The sequence below is a fragment of the Platalea leucorodia genome (assembly GCF_965183815.1).
Source record: "Platalea leucorodia genome assembly, chromosome: 2".
In the NCBI taxonomy this organism is placed as follows: Eukaryota; Metazoa; Chordata; class Aves; order Pelecaniformes; family Threskiornithidae; genus Platalea; species Platalea leucorodia.
In genome coordinates this window covers 11,835,273-11,850,159 of record NC_138824.1, presented here as the reverse complement: position 1 = coordinate 11,850,159, position 14,887 = coordinate 11,835,273, and the positions used below count along the sequence as shown (strand labels likewise).

The 14,887-nt window shown below is 42.5% G+C and overlaps 1 protein-coding gene across 8 annotated transcripts; it reads left to right on the top strand.

Annotated features, from left to right (window-relative positions):
- Window positions 1-23: 23 nt before the first annotated feature.
- Window positions 24-14,501, top strand: TAF1D (TATA-box binding protein associated factor, RNA polymerase I subunit D). 8 transcript variants are annotated; one of them, XM_082334951.1, is made up of 17 exons: window positions 484-644; window positions 2,217-2,471; window positions 2,564-3,023; window positions 3,298-3,473; window positions 5,052-5,109; window positions 5,437-5,724; window positions 7,076-7,145; window positions 7,398-7,449; window positions 7,781-8,007; window positions 8,723-8,868; window positions 9,216-9,263; window positions 10,157-10,194; window positions 10,756-10,829; window positions 11,580-11,635; window positions 12,606-12,678; window positions 13,548-13,620; window positions 14,364-14,501. In XM_082334951.1, exons 2-6 carry the CDS (start codon window positions 2,230-2,232, stop codon window positions 5,590-5,592), a joined length of 1,092 nt encoding a protein of 363 aa, XP_082191077.1. In that variant the 5' UTR covers window positions 484-644; window positions 2,217-2,229; the 3' UTR covers window positions 5,593-5,724; window positions 7,076-7,145; window positions 7,398-7,449; window positions 7,781-8,007; window positions 8,723-8,868; window positions 9,216-9,263; window positions 10,157-10,194; window positions 10,756-10,829; window positions 11,580-11,635; window positions 12,606-12,678; window positions 13,548-13,620; window positions 14,364-14,501. The 8 variants fall into 8 exon arrangements, with proteins under 8 accessions (XP_082191075.1, XP_082191076.1, XP_082191074.1 ...); XM_082334949.1 differs by lacking the exons at window positions 11,580-11,635; window positions 12,606-12,678; window positions 13,548-13,620; window positions 14,364-14,501 and adding an exon at window positions 24-104 and having other exon boundaries at window positions 572-644; window positions 10,756-10,892; XM_082334950.1 differs by lacking the exons at window positions 11,580-11,635; window positions 12,606-12,678; window positions 13,548-13,620; window positions 14,364-14,501 and adding an exon at window positions 96-172 and having other exon boundaries at window positions 572-644; window positions 10,756-10,892.
- Window positions 14,502-14,887: the final 386 nt, after the last annotated feature.

Sequence of the window (14,887 nt, the reverse complement as noted above, 5' to 3'; positions counted from 1 at the left end):
CCCTCCCGTCAGCCCGCGCGCCTCTCGCGAGAGCCCGGCGCTACTTAAGCGCGAAGGCGGCCATTTCCCGCCCTTGGCGGCGGCGGTGCGTGAGGGGAGCGGAGGTGGACGGCGGGGCGCTCGGCATCCGCCGCCATCCGCGGCGCTGGGGCGGCGGGAGCGAGGGACCCGGGTGAGGGGGGAAGAGGGGCGGCGGCGGCATCGAGCCGTGCCCGCTCGCCGGGCGCCTCCGCCGGGGCAGGCTGGCAGAGCGGCCCGGCCTGCCCCGGCGGGGGTTGTCTTCGGGAGCGGGCTGTGTGGCGGCCGTCGGGGAGGGCCTCCTCGGGAGCGGTGCCGGTGGGGCGTCCCCGACCTGTGGTAACTTGGTGGGTGCCCACGTACAAAATGCCTGCCGCGCCGCCGGCCCCAGCGCGCTGCTGGCAGCCGAGCTCGGCGAGGGGGGGCGAGCGGTGTGTCCAGCGCCTTCCACCCGAGGTGAATATGGGCGAAGCGATCGATGGCTCTTTCGGGAGGAGAGAAGTTGGTGTGGAATAATCAGCCAGTTACATGTTGGTGGTTTCTCTTCCCGAAGGGATCTGTGTGGCGTGCAGGCCGCTACGAATAGAGCTGCAGTAGCGGTGGTGAACGATGCTGAGCTGCTAACCGTAAGTACCAGCCACAGCCTGTGCGGTTAGAGTGCTGTTGTTGCACGGGTACCTGCTTTGATGTTGGGCTGTTTCTGGGCCTTGTGTCTGTCAGGCCTTGGGTGAACGCGTGTTAGCGGTGTGCCCGCAGTTCGTCCAGGGCATGGGTGCAGGTTGCTGTCAAAAATCATTTTTCCTCACGGTGAAGGGCGGATTGGACCCCTGTGCCGCTATTTTAAGTGCGTCAGGGCGAGTTTAAGGTCCACTGTACTTCTAAGCCTGCATTTAATGCATTTTTTGAATGAAATATTTTCATTTTGAAAAATTGTAACGGTGTGTTCTGCCTTGAACAGTTGGATGATGCAAAAAAGCAGTCAATCACATGGCTGGAGCAGATCTGTGGTATTTTTATTCTCTCTGTTCTGAGAATAACTTCGAGGTCACTGTGGCTGTATGGGTTAGAGAAGAAATGGAACTTCATATTGTGAGCAGTCACGGCTATTTGTGTTCTACAGCCATTTGTTCTGGCCTGCTGTTCCTACTCTTTACTTAGTCATATGTATGTACTGTATTTCCAGACTTCTCAGTTTGCTGTTGCATACCTTTGTCTTCCCATGCCGTTGGGAAGGCTTCTTCCTGAATCTGTACTCTGAAACGTGAAACTGTTATCCAGATGATAACAGGTTATCTGAGGACGTGAGATGAGCTCTGCTATAGTGTCTTCAGATGCTAAATTGTGTGTAACGACATTTGAAATATTAATGGGTATGATGATGGGTTTGTGAAACTGTAAAAAGCACAGTAAAATAACGAAGATACAGGTCTGCAGGACTAGTAGATGACTGACAAGCAGGTAAAGATAACTCTAATGGAAAGGACAGGTTCTTCTCCTGTGTGTTTCAGTCCCTTTTGTGTGGACTTGGGCAGCTGAATGGGTGGATTGGGTTGTCTTGCAGATCCAACAGAAAATTAACATTTTGTTTGTGGGGCTTGTCTCCATGTTGATTGATAACCAGTGAACAAGGGATTGATAGATTGTTAGAGCAGGAGGCTTTAGGTATCACGTAGCTAGCAAAAGAACAGAGGGAAGATGGCATTGCTTCTGATGGTGGCACTGTCTTAGGTTAGTTTGAAAAGGTTGTAAACCACAAGGAAGTGAGTATTTGTGTATGAGTTAAAACTGCAACATCCTTACAAGTATGAGAAGCTGTTGGCTACATGTGTGCTTATTTAACGGAAAAGTTATTCCTAGTAGGGAGAGGGTTAAAACATTCAGAACTTATCTCTGTAAGTGTCTGAACAATCTGATGTAACTCTGAAGTTAGCCTTGCTTTGAGCAGGAGTTGGATCAAAAGAGCTGTAAAAATCCCTTCTGACCTAAATTATGCTATGAATATCTTGAGATAAGTCGCTGCAACTTAACTGTTGCTCTGGAGGTTAATATGTTTGCTTGTGGTTCATAGGCAAATCTATGTTGAAGTTTGCTCACAGATAGTTTTTCTAAGTTTACCCTGTTGGGTGGAGTGGTGGAAGGCTTGTTACCTGATTAACATAGAATTTTCTTTAATTTTTTGAATTCTCATTGATTTTTAGGGCAAACGGAAACATGACTGATACAGATGAATCTCCGGCTTCTGGCTCCGATTACCCTGATGCCCAAGAGCTAATATGCAGTCGGCAGAAAGAACCATACAAGGTACATGCCCGTGAAACAAATACAGGAATGGAGTGTTCACGTTCAAGGCAGAAGAATGCTGCTCCTGAGGAGTCTTCAGATGAGCTTACCAGAATACGTAAATCACCAGCTGCTTCAGCTGAGGTTTTCCTGGACAGCAGTGATTCAGAAAGGTGAGTTTTTATTTCTAGTCCATGTACAGAACCTGTGTGATACATCATAAAAGTACACATTCTTTTGAAAGTAAATATTGTTTTTTCTTTAGCAGTCTCTCTGCTGCTAGTGGCAGTGAATACCATCCTGAGGGCTCCATTTCACCTTCAAAGCAAAAAACCAGATCTAAACCTTCAGGGCAACAAGCAGAATCTGTTGCAGGACTGCCTGATGATGAAAGTTCAGATTCTTCTCTGTCTCCTCAAAGTCCGGTGAAACCATCGGAAACTTCCCAAAAGCAGAAGTCAAAACTCAATTTGAAAGCCATTTTCGCCTATCACTTCAGGGGAAAGAAGTTTAAGGCTGCTGCACACCGAAAATACAGGGGTGGCTCAGGGAAGAAGAAGAAGAAAAAGTATGAGAGCACACACATGCCTACGGGGAGGCCACCACTGACAGCCTCACCACAAGAGCAAAAGAGAAGGCTTCTAGATAGAGGTTTTCAATTCCCTTTTGTTGAAAAACATTATGGGAAGAAACACATTCCCTTAAAGATGGTTCTTGGCTATGAGGTGAGTCCTCTGTTTTGTGGGATAAGTGTCTTTATTTTTGTATCTAGTCTAAAAATAGTGAATTTAAATTGTGCTTCTACCTGATGTGCTACAGTGTAACAAATCTGTTTTTGTTAAACAGGAGGCTTGATGTTGTCTGTTTAATGCCTTTAAGGCAAACACAGATAAAATATATGTGTCAATTTAATAGTACAATTCAGTTGATAATAGAAATGCTTTATTTCTTTGCTTTGTAGTGATATTTTTAAGATCTCACCTGATGCATTTTTTTCAGCAAGCAGCTGCCAAGGGATATTTCCAGTACATTGAAATGCTTAAATATGAAGAACATCTCAAAAAAGCTTTAAAAGCCCTTCAGGCTAGTGAAGACTTAGAAAGAGAATGTCTGGCAGAACGGAAACACAAATATTTAGATGATGAAGGCCCCATTTCCCCTATCCAGGAGATGAAGTAAGTTTGTCTTTATATTTTTAGGTGGTGTAAAACTTGCTTTTTTGTTCTTAACTTAGATATAAGTTTGTGTGTATACAGGTAGATGCATGACACCACCCCAGCCCCCAGCTCTTGGTTACCCCCAGCCTGTTTGCTGGGGTGGGGAGGGCATCAGCACAGTTTTAGTTGCAAGTCCAAACCAGCACCGTACAGGCTGCTATGAAGAAACCTAACTCCATCCCAGCCAGACTGTTGCAGTTGAGGAATTCAGGAGGTAGTACAGATGTAGTAGCGTGTGTCTGAGTTGTAGGTGTATCGGGTTCAGTACCTATGCTGTCCTTCTAGCCTATATCAACATTGTGTAATCTAAATGTGACTGTCTGCTTATGAAAGCATTGTTTATTTTGGGAACAAAACGCTCTGCCACTTGGGATTCTGTGCTTGTAAATGTGACTTGGAACTTCTCATAGAATGATCAGTCTTTAGATTTAAAATATTTCATTATTTCAAGTGGTGATTTGTACTGTCTCATTAAAATGGCATGGCAGAAATGTTTTAAAAAAAAAAAAAGTATTTCCTAAAATTAGTTATCCTATAGTTATTGCAAGTAAAGGAGTGTTTTATGGCAAAGACTAAAGGATATTTTTTCATTTCCTTTTTACTTTAGTAAGTATTGAAGTATCATGTTACATCTTTCTTTATGGTCAAACAGTTAGCTTGCAATAAAGGGATCAGTAAATCAGTAAGAATACTTACTGTTGTAAATACACTCAGCACCTTAAAACTAGAAAGCCTAAAAGACCGTGTAAAAGTACAAAGCTGTCTTTCAGCTACTGTTCAGTTTAGCAATCACTTAAACTGCTAATTTATGTGAGTTGAAGTATTAGGGTGAGCCTGTAAAATGAGTAACAATAATTAGTTTGCTCTCTTACAAAAGAGCAGAAGAAACAAAGTTCTGTAGCATAAATGCAAGCCAGCTCATCCAGACACTCAATTCTTTACATAAAATGAGTACTAGAAGATCTTCTAGGTTTTGGAACCAGTCCTCCTGGTGCCACCTGTTGAAACCATAGTACTAAAATGGCTTCACCTCTTTCTGGGGAGTTCTTTCTGTCTTGAGAGAAAAACCTGTGGACAGTAGTGAAATTGAATTTCGTGCTTGTGGTTCATGGCAGTATGGAGATAACATTTCTCAGTTGTAGTATCAGGAAGATGGGTGTGTACTCTTGTTAGCCGAGGCCTATCCTCTTATTTTCTTGATTGTATTCTGCTTGTTTTCTAACTTGCTGACTTTGTAGCCTGTTTGGCAGTGTAATTCTAAACAACTCAATACTACTATTGATGCCGACTACTAAATCTCTGTTCTGCTGCTAAGCACTGCTTCCATCCTGCTGGCGTTGCCAGTTAGGATGCAATTCTGCTGTCAGAAGCTATCATTTGAGAACAACCTCATGTAGAAGTAGTATTATCTTACACCTACAAGCTGTAGCACTTCCATACACGTTAAGAGAAACCCGGAGTTGCAGTAGGAAAATAGTTAGTGCATTTTAGGCTACTATAAAAGTACAGAGCTTAATTTGAATTTTTATATTTCAGTGATGATGATGACAGCTTGAATTCTGATAATCAAGAAGACCTTGATGCCAGAGTAGTGGTGAGTAAATATTCCTTAACTCAAGAAACTCTAACCTTTCTTTTGTGAGGTTGAAGAATTAGTAGATGTTTTGAGTACTTAATTCTTGAGCTTAGATCCAGAGTTAACTGTGTGATAACTGTATGATACCTGCGAATCCTGATCTACAATGCAGAAAGGAATTGTTTTGAGAGTCCACACTCTCCTCCTTGAAATAATGCTGGAATGTATAGGAATTCTGGAGTTCTCTTCAGAGTTCTTCAAGTTTGCAAAGTTACTACCAAAATCTTAACCTTTTAAGTATCTCAAAACTAGACTTGTGAATACTTCTGTCTTCTGTTTTCTTAGGAGAACAGCTCTTTCATTATAAGCAGCAAAATTCCTAGTAAGAAAAAATCAAAGCCAGAAATGAAACGTGCAAAATCAATTGAAGTGATAGAAGTAGAGGAGGAAGACGACTGTGCTGCTGAGAAATCTGGGCTTCTGCAGGGTTCACCTCAGTGAACAGAAAACTAACAAATGAGGTGGCAGTAGTCACTCTTCAGATACCTTTTTCATGGCCTGCCTGGTTTAAAACACTGCTCTGAAGTCAATGTTGAGCTATCAACCAAGCAACCTAGTCAGACTAGGTTTAAGGTGAGTATATTGGGCTTGTGTCTGAGATAGTTACAAAAAAAAGTATAATCTGTCTTTTTGCTAAGCTTTTTAAGTGTCTTCTGTGCTGTCCTGTATCAAGTGTATCATGTCCTTGATTCAGTGGCTGATAATCTTGCTGAAATGTTAGCTTCTGCACCCTGACCTCTATTAACCAATGGATCATAGAATTTATGTAATTAAAGATACGAAAACAAGTTCTAAATATTGTAACATAGCAGCAGCACACTATGGAAAGGTGTATGCATTTGCATACATGCATATACATGTTCATGGTAAAGGGCAGTTTGGACCCCTTTTGCTTTCATAGCTGACTTTTTTGCGAGTGGTACTTGAGGGATTATTTTCCTGTATCTTAAGGAAATGCAGGTTATGCTTTGAAATACTTTAAGAGCTGAGTAAGGTTGAAGACAGAATTGAAGCTTAATGCAATTCTTTGTGCCAACAGTAAAAATGCAAAAGTGGTTAGTCAACTTGGACAAAAGTGTATTGCAAAATATGGTTAATGCATTCGAACGATGATAAAATCAATTTGTGTGATTGAGGTTGTCCATTCCATGCAGAATAACTTTTCAGAAAGCTAATTCTCTGCTCCTGAATCTAGTACAATAATCTGAAGTTGTAAGTTATCTTAAAAATAACTGTAGCGGTATAGTGAATCTTAGCTTAAAAGATTCTTTTTCCCCTCCTGCCCTCCTTTGTCCAGAATGGGGTCTGATGTGAACATGACTAAGCAGAAGATGAAAACTCTTTATAATGACAGTACTTAAGAAGCGTTGCCCCAATTGCAAATACCTTTCTCAAGGTGTTTTAGGCAGTTGGAAACATGAGTAGTGAATATTTAGAAGTGGTCTGAATATGGCTAACTCTTAGATGACAAGGCTGTGTTTGTAGCAGTAGAAATAAAAGAACTGTTTGAAAAGTTTACTTGTGAATCAACAACATTTAAAAAACAAAGGATGATCTGCCTCACTCAAATACTCTTAATAACCAACCAACCAAACAGCTGTTCAGCAGCTAAAAGTAGTCTGTGCTGAACAGGAATGTTGTCAGATCTGTTGGTTTAATTTCCTTCAACATGTAGTTGACAGTGTGAGGAGATGCACAGTAGGTGCTATGTATAATGTATAATGAGAGCAGGTCAAGTTGCATTATATGCTTGAATTAAGGTCCCAAATCTTTGTAAAGGAAGTTTGGGGTTTCCCAGTTGCAACTTGGTAGCAATTAGGGAGTAGTAGCAACTACGGAGTGAGACTGCAAAAATTACTCTTCAGTAGTTGAAGACCACGTTTACTACTCACCCAGAATTAATGGCTAAATGTAACTCTTTTAGGCATCTACCTGAGGGATACTCTACGGCTTGAAAGACTCATCCTGGATCTCGGAGCGGGGTTCTTGCTTGGGTAAGGCATAGCGAGGTGGTATGTGGAGTCTCGCTCATTCTGCAGTTCATGTGATGAATTCTTCTGTTCAACTGCTGAGTGACTCAGAAATGAACTAAATTTCAATTCTGATTAGAACTGGATAACTACACAGGAAAATCAAGCTTATTACAACTGTTAAATTGATTGCTAAAACCTAGCTTTTGTCTTTAGGAATCTTCAGTTGTTTGACCTTACCTGATAGTTCTTATCACTTTACTTTTTTTCTTGTAGTTTATGTTGCTTTTGGAAGATGAAATACTGCTCAGTTTTCTTGATGTGCAAGGTAAGCTCTTACTTGGTTTGCAGTTCCTATTTTTCTTCAGGTAGCTTTTTTGCTTTGTTTCACAAAATGTTTTGGAAAAACAGTATTCCACAGGTCAAGTGTGACTATATTACCAAGTTTCATAGCTGTGCGACTTCTGTGTGAAGCTTCCAAGGTATTGAGTTCAGTGCAACTGATCTCTTTTATCAGTCTGACCAGAATTAGAGCCTGTAGTCTCTGCTTGAATGAAAACTAAAACTTCCAAGCTCTTGAGTACTTGTGTATTAAATGCAGTTTTTTTAGAAGTTATATATAGAAATACTTTGTTTTTACCTGATGTTCAATGCTGCAGGGCAACTTAATCTGTCTGATTTGGTTTGGACATTACCTGGGATTGTCTCTGCTGAAGATGTTGGAGAACTACTGTATTCTCCTGGTGCGGTCCCACCCACACTTTCTGTGCTGGGGTGTATCGCACAGCTGCAGCTTCTGATTGCTTCCCTGTGGTAAAATGTCATCTTAATGCATGTCCCATGCAAGAACAGGAGGAACAGTAGAAAGAAGCTGGTGTTCTTGCACGTATGTATTGCTAAAGCTGTGAAACTTCTTACTGTAGGATGCTACCAAGTTTGTGTGACTTCAGGAGAGGAAACAGGAATAGGAAATAGCATGGAAGAAAAAGCCATGGAAGATTACTGGACAGGAAAACATCTTTAAGATGGGAAGCCCTGAGCTAAAGCTGCGCAAGTCTTACAAGAACATACTTGAGTAAGAGGATAGGAACAGGGCATCTTATTTGGCCATTGCTGTAGTGAGGGTACTGGACTAGATAGATAGCGTATCAGTTTGACACAGCATAAATTGTTCTTAGGACAGCATATCTGATACTGAACTTCTTGCTGCAGTTACCTTAGTCCAAACTCTGCCCGTCTTTAGAAAACACAGTAGTGGAAAGTGACAGTTACTAACGGTAAGTATATAGTAAACTGAGAAATAGCTTCAAATGCTGTTTCAGAAATGGTGGGAAAATGAAAGCTGATGCATTCAATCTGTTCCAGCACGTGTTCAGTTTTTGTCTGTTGCTGTAGACAAAAACCTGGAACCTAGTGCTTAGAAAAAAACCCTTCTTTTGCAACCCACAGCTGATGAACGTATTAGTTGTGTTACTTATATGAAGGGACAATATTTGCATGTATTCAAAGAGCAATTCATTCAAATACTGATGAATCTAGGGCATGAGCTTCATGTTCCGGATTTGCAGAAGTGTAGTTCAGTTATATCGATTTCTTTCCAGACTTTGCAGATGAGCACACCAGCTCTGCAGCAGTGAGCAGTTGTAGCTTTTTTGGAGTGCTTGAATTCTTTACGGCTGTTTGCTGGCCTTCTGATGTACGAATCTGTTACTTCGGTGGACATTTGCGGAATGTGTTAGCGAAAGAGGTAAGCTTTGTGTTTCTTCTGCACTTCAGCATGAGAGCATTAGATTTCTTCAGACAAGTACTGTTTCCCCAGCAAGTAATCAGGCTAATTTGTGCACTGTATGGTATCTGCACCCAGCAGTATCTTCCTGACGGGGTGTTCAAAAAGCAGTGCTACAGTACTTCAACAGCTGGCATCGTTGGTTTTCATGCAGATGTGCTGGTTAAACTTGGTATTTCTGTTGAGACAAGTAGATTGGAAGTTTCTTGTTGGGAAGCTTGTCAAATACAGCTTTGAGGAACTGTCGAACTGTTATGGGATAAAAGTATAGTTAAATCAATGACGTTGTTCCAAAATCTTTCTTAAAGGGGCATTCCTGTGATGTCTGGAACACAGCGGAAAGCCTCTACTTAAGGGTAAGTATTGAGGAAATAGTTGCCTTTTCCTAGGTGGAGGTAGGTGGATGAGGATCGTAAAAGCTCAAGTCTCAGCTTTTTGGTTGCCTTTTTACAAAGAAGCAAGACTTTATTTTGAAACACAAATCCAAGTGCCAGAAGGCAGCTAGTGACATGTTTTTGTTTCTTTGTTTGTTTTTTAAAGTTAACTGCCTAGGCTTCAAAACCAGAAGCTGTTCTACAGATACTGTGCAGAGTTAATTGTTATGCCTCGTTATTCAGCAAATAGACACAAGTCACTGTGTGTCTGAATTGAAAAACGTGGCTAGAAGAGTAACAGGTTATGCTTTCCTCACTGCAAACTTAATTGCAGTGGTGACAATGAGACCTGTAACAGGTTTACTTAGTGGCACAATTATGCAAACATAGTTCAAAATGCAGCTACTGTAAAATCCCAAGGACTAGCTTGTTGTGATGTTTTTGAGTTCTGCATCCTGCCTACTAAAGGAAGTAGAATTAGGAGGTAGAGGAAAAATACACGCAGTGCTGCATTCTTGTAAATGGTTTATTAGAGCATATTTGTAAGCTGTCTTAAAATGGTATCTTGTATGTGTTTTGTTTACATCACAGTACCAGCTGGCTGTTGGGTAACTCCCTTAGTTGTATCTTCTGTGCCGTAGTCCTCCAGTTGCTTAGATTGCAGATAGATTTTGTTGATAGTTGTGCGATAGACTGGGGCCATGGCTTTGATGTCAAGAAATTTTTTGTTTTGGTGTTAGCATGCAGGCAGCATAACTGGCCTACAGTCTGCCTGCTTCATACTCAGTATAAAAGTACCTAAGTCTTCATAAATTATTAAAATACCAAAGAAACTTGGAACTGTTACTCAGATGAAACAATTTACTTCTTTTTAGGAAGTCCACATGATAGTCCAGTCTGAATTAACATCTTGGTAAGTTAAGGTGACAGATTTTTTTTTTTGAACCCTTGCCTGTTGCAGGTTAGCTGGCTGTCTTTAACTTGGTGAGCTGGTTCTATTGCTGGTTTTCTTACTGAGAAGATGCAGTGTTGCTTTAGAAAACATAAGAACTTGTCTTCCCCCAGACTTGAGAATGCTGGGAGAAAATTGTTGTGATGATTGGCAAAATGTTCAACTGCTCTGAAGAGAGTGAGTGAGAATAGCCTTTCTGAACAAATCTATTACATGAGTGTCCTTTTCGTGTCACTTTATTCTGGGCATCCATTCTGAGTATTTAACAGCAGCGGTTTGTATCAGCGAGCAAAGATCAGGACTGTGCGACTTGCTTTTAAAAATAAACAGGAAATTAAGAAGAGCTGTCAAATCAAATAGGATAACATTCAGACGTTGTAGTAGCTTTAAGTGTGATTCCAAATAGAGGCTCTCAGGAATGCCTGTGGTGGTTAGAACCACTTAAGGACTAAGTACTGCTCTGGGTTCTGCTGGCTTGTATGCACACGCACGTCAGTTTGTAACCTCATCTTGCTTTTTCAGGTGGTGTGTAATTAGAGGAAAGGAGAGAAGAAATGCGGGATGCCGTTTCACAGAAATCTGCAGCCCCTTCTAGGGTTAGTATGACATCTGAGGTTCTGCACATTCCTTAATGATTGAAGGGCTCTGGTTTTCCGTGGCTGGAAGTCTGTATCAGAGCAAGCTTACTGACTTGTGGAGGGTTTCAGGGACTTGGTTCAACACTACGCTACTGTATTTTAATGTAGCATTCACTCTGTTAAGTGAAGAATTGATTTTAACTTTGATTTGTCAGAAGGACGCTCATACAAATTTGTCAGTCAAAAAGGAGGTGATTGGCTTAACTGCTTAAACCGATGGTTTTACCTTCTACAAGTAAGCTAACACTTAGCAGGAAAGTTAGAGGGAGGATTCTGTTTGAGTACAATTCTGTAGTTAATTGCCTTTGTTGTTTGCCTTTCAGGTAACATTGACTTTTAATGTTGCTAACATTAAAACTGTTGCTAATATGAAGGAGTTAGTCATCTTCCCCAAATGTTAGTGTGTCATTTACCCTCCTCCTTCCCCCAAATGCCTTGAAAGACACCGAGTAGGATCTGTATGAGATACCTTTCCAGTCTGCTTGATTTTTATCTGTTGTGTTCATTTCTAGTACCAGGAATGTTGAGGTCTATCCCGATAGGATCTCCTCTGTAGGTTCGTGTCGTTGGAAATGCCTCACAGAATAAACTTGTGGTTTCGCTTTACCCATTGAACTACCTGTTAGCTCTGTGGGATAAAACTGCAAGACAAATCTCTGCAAATGTAGCATCCTAGGAACTGTAATAACGCATTATATTCTCCTTTAGGTACTGGCTTATGCTTTTGATGCAAATGGAAAAAATTATTCAAGTGGAAAAGCTTGGTAAGAGTCAAAAGATGGTGTGTTCTGGGACTTCCAGCGTAACCAACACGTTGGATTGCATGGGCTGAACTTAGTCTTCAGCCAGGTTTTTGTGTAGGTACCTGATGTCTAACACTGGTTCTTGTGGCTTGAGTTTTCTTGATGGCTTGAAACACTGGATTCCCCCTTTGATCATGAAGGAGTGATTCTCTATTTCTTGTTTTGGTGGCCGTAGGTAAGAAAAGACAGCACTGGTGTCTGTCTGAACTTGAAGTGACTTCATAAACACGTGGCATTGTTGTTCTGTGTCAAGTAGATGCTTGATAGCTTCACACTGAGCAGCAATATCGGGTTTTCTCTCTGTAAGTTTGAGTTTAAAGAGTTAACCTCTGAGCAGCTCAGCCAGTTTACTACTACACCATTACAATTCTTGGCTTCTGTTTTATAGAATGCAGAGTTTAAAGTAAGAAAGACAAGCAAAATACTCTGGGAGAAGTATAAATCCTTCACAGTAGGAATATAGAAAAGCTTAAAAGAATTCTGAAGCTGCTGTTCCTATTAGGTGCGATTCATGGAGTCCGTTTTCCCTCTTAGTTGCATGGCGGCTTTTGTGCAATGAAGAGCACATCCATTTAGCTTATCACTCGGCTCCAGTGGGTGCGTACAAAAAGCTTGAATGTTAAAATGAGCAGCTGTGGATGAAGAACTGCTGCAGCTCTTGCACTGTGTGGTATCTGCACCCAGCAGCGTTCTCCTGATGGGATGTTCAAAAAGCAGTGCTACAGGAGTTCAGCGTTTGGCATCGTTGGTTTTCATTCTGCTGTGGCTGTTAAACCTGGTATTTTTGCTGATACAGTCTTTGTCCTCTTCAGGGATTTGAGTGTACTTGCTTTCTGTTTTCATGTGCCAGAGCAAGAACTGGATACTGGCCTCTGGAACTGGGCAAGTGCATTCAGTTTCTTTCTCTTTTTTTTTTTTTTTCTTTTAACAGGTGCTTTAGGCTACACAACTGTGAATTTTGCCCTGTTAAAAGGATTGGCTGCGGAAGATAACCTGTCTGACAGGTAAGCGCCGAGTTACTTGTCAGTTCAGATGGTTTCACGCTACTTTACAGTTTGTGTGTTAACTTGGTATAGCGACTCCAAACCAGGGGACCCTCAGCACACTGTTCTAGAAAAGCGTAGAAATGATTGTCTAGTAGCAGAGATTGCCAGGCAGTGATCACCCCCGATTTTGGCAGTATTTGGGCGGGTTGCTTGTCTGTGAGTTATTCTTCCTTCTGTGTGTATATCTACTTCAAATGGCTGTCAGAGTTGTGCAGCCAGTTGTGGCACTAGTTTCTGAAGCAAAGGCTGATACTGGTGGTGAGGAATTCCCTGCACTTGGAGCTTTTAACAGATTTTAGGCTTGTTGGTACGCAACGTGGCTTACTTATTGGTACGATTGATTGGTCCTTGACGAGAAAGGATGGGCAAGTTGAATGCTGATTGAGGTTGGTGGTAACAGCAGTGAGAGGGGAGTACCTGGTCATTACCAAGGCTGCTGGGATGCTGCTGTTCCCGGCGAGTTGTGGACATGACCGTACAGCAAATCCATCGGACTCTGGAATCGCCACGTGATGCGGCACTAAGTCTGCTGGGAACAAAGCTTTGGTGTAGCTCAGAGACGCAGCGCTCCCTTCTGCTGCTGCTGAGAGGAAAGCAAGCTCCTGCTGCGGAGTAGGTGTGTAGCTCTGTCCTTGGGCACCTCTAACGCTTAAACTACAGCAGAACAAGAGTTCTAGTTAGAACCTTTGTAACTTGGCCTCCAGAAGCTGTGTTGTGCACACAGAAGCAAAAAGGGCAGGCAAAAAGCTGCTCTGTGCCATTTACATCCAACTTCAGTTCGTTGTAGCTCTTCACTTACGCTAACCAAACCTGCCTGTAACCCGTAGTGTCTGCTCCCACGTCGCTGCGTGCCAGAGGGGCGAGAAACACCGCCCGAGTGCCACCAGCGTGGGTCTGAAGGTAAGGGTGCTCAGCAAAATTGCTGGTACTAAAAAGAAACGCCAGGTCACTTCAAAGAGGGTTTGCGTGGCTGAAAAACCAGCAGCTCTTAACGCGGTGACCGCATATTGAAATCCTCTGCAGGATGCCGTGGACACTTGGTGTGTGCTATGGTCTATTTATGAGGAGATACACCTTATGTAGTCAGGCCTCGTGGAGTGGAAAAGGATGCTTACCTGCTGCCCTCGGGTTTTTTGAGATGCTGACATAGAATGAAGCTGCTGCTCAGTTTCATTCTGAAACCAGTTGACTTTTGCAGCATGTGAAGCTGGAGAACAACAGGTGGATAGAGTTGTGGCATGAGCAGTCTTGTAACTTCACTGCTGCTTCCTTTTCCCTTGGCGATATGAGCCATTCTTAGAGCTGCGTGGAAGTCTTGGAGTGAATAATCCTGCAACAGCAAGGTGGGGGAGGAAAGTAGTGCAGGGTGGGAATGCTACGGGCACTGCGAGTAGTTACAGGAAACAGAAAATGATGGTACTTGGGGAGCTGGCCCTGGAAATCATCTTTTGCCCCTTAAGAGCTCAGTAGGGGGTGTAGGCATGTGTTCCCTGCATTCTCCTGCTTTTATACCAGCACCATGTCCTGAAACTAAATTGCTTCAGACTAGAGGAAGAGGTGTTAGCTGAGTGTGAGGAAGACAACAGAGGTCAGATGGCTTTTCTTTCAAGTAAAAGTGCTAATTGATGCTTTTCCCCTCACAGGTCCTGGTGATGTTGCTGCAAGCCTGCTGCAAAGAACTGCACAGCTCTTCCAAATAGAGAACGAACCTTATCTGGAGTGTTTATTGCAGTAATTTGGAATTAAGCATTCATTCTAACTTCCCTTATTGCTTTGTAAATTGAAGTAGTGCATGTTACTTGGAAGCCAGTTCAGAAGCACGGGGAGGCTTTGCCTGTACCCTCTCCTCCTGGGAGGCGGGGTGGCAAGGCGTAGGATGGACACTTAGCTGCCAGCTCGGTGTTGCAGAAGAGCCAACTACACTGAGCGTATCGAGTTGTAATTTGGCAAAGGCTTTATCGGCTGTTTTCCCGCGCTTCCCTGGCACTGAACTCCGCAGTACCAAAGCTCTGGAGAGGTATTTATTCTGTACAGAATGTCACAGCATTTAAATAAAACTGGTGTCTGAAAGCTGCAGCCTGGGATTAGTTCTGTTGCTGTACAGTAAGCAAACATGGGCGGCAAGTAAATCCTGGCAGCTGAGCCCCTGTGCCTTGCTGGTGGCGCA

What these genes read in the sequence shown, in the direction of transcription:
- TAF1D (XM_082334951.1), top strand. Translation starts at nt 2,230, where the DNA reads ATGACTGATACAGATGAATCTCCGGCTTCTGGCTCCGATTACCCTGAT. An exon ending in AGATGGTTCTTGGCTATGAG is followed by an intron (nt 3,024 to 3,297) that starts GTGAGTCCTCTG and finishes CATTTTTTTCAG; the next exon opens with CAAGCAGCTGCCAAGGGATA. An exon ending in TCCCCTATCCAGGAGATGAA is followed by an intron (nt 3,474 to 5,051) that starts GTAAGTTTGTCT and finishes TTTATATTTCAG; the next exon opens with TGATGATGATGACAGCTTGA.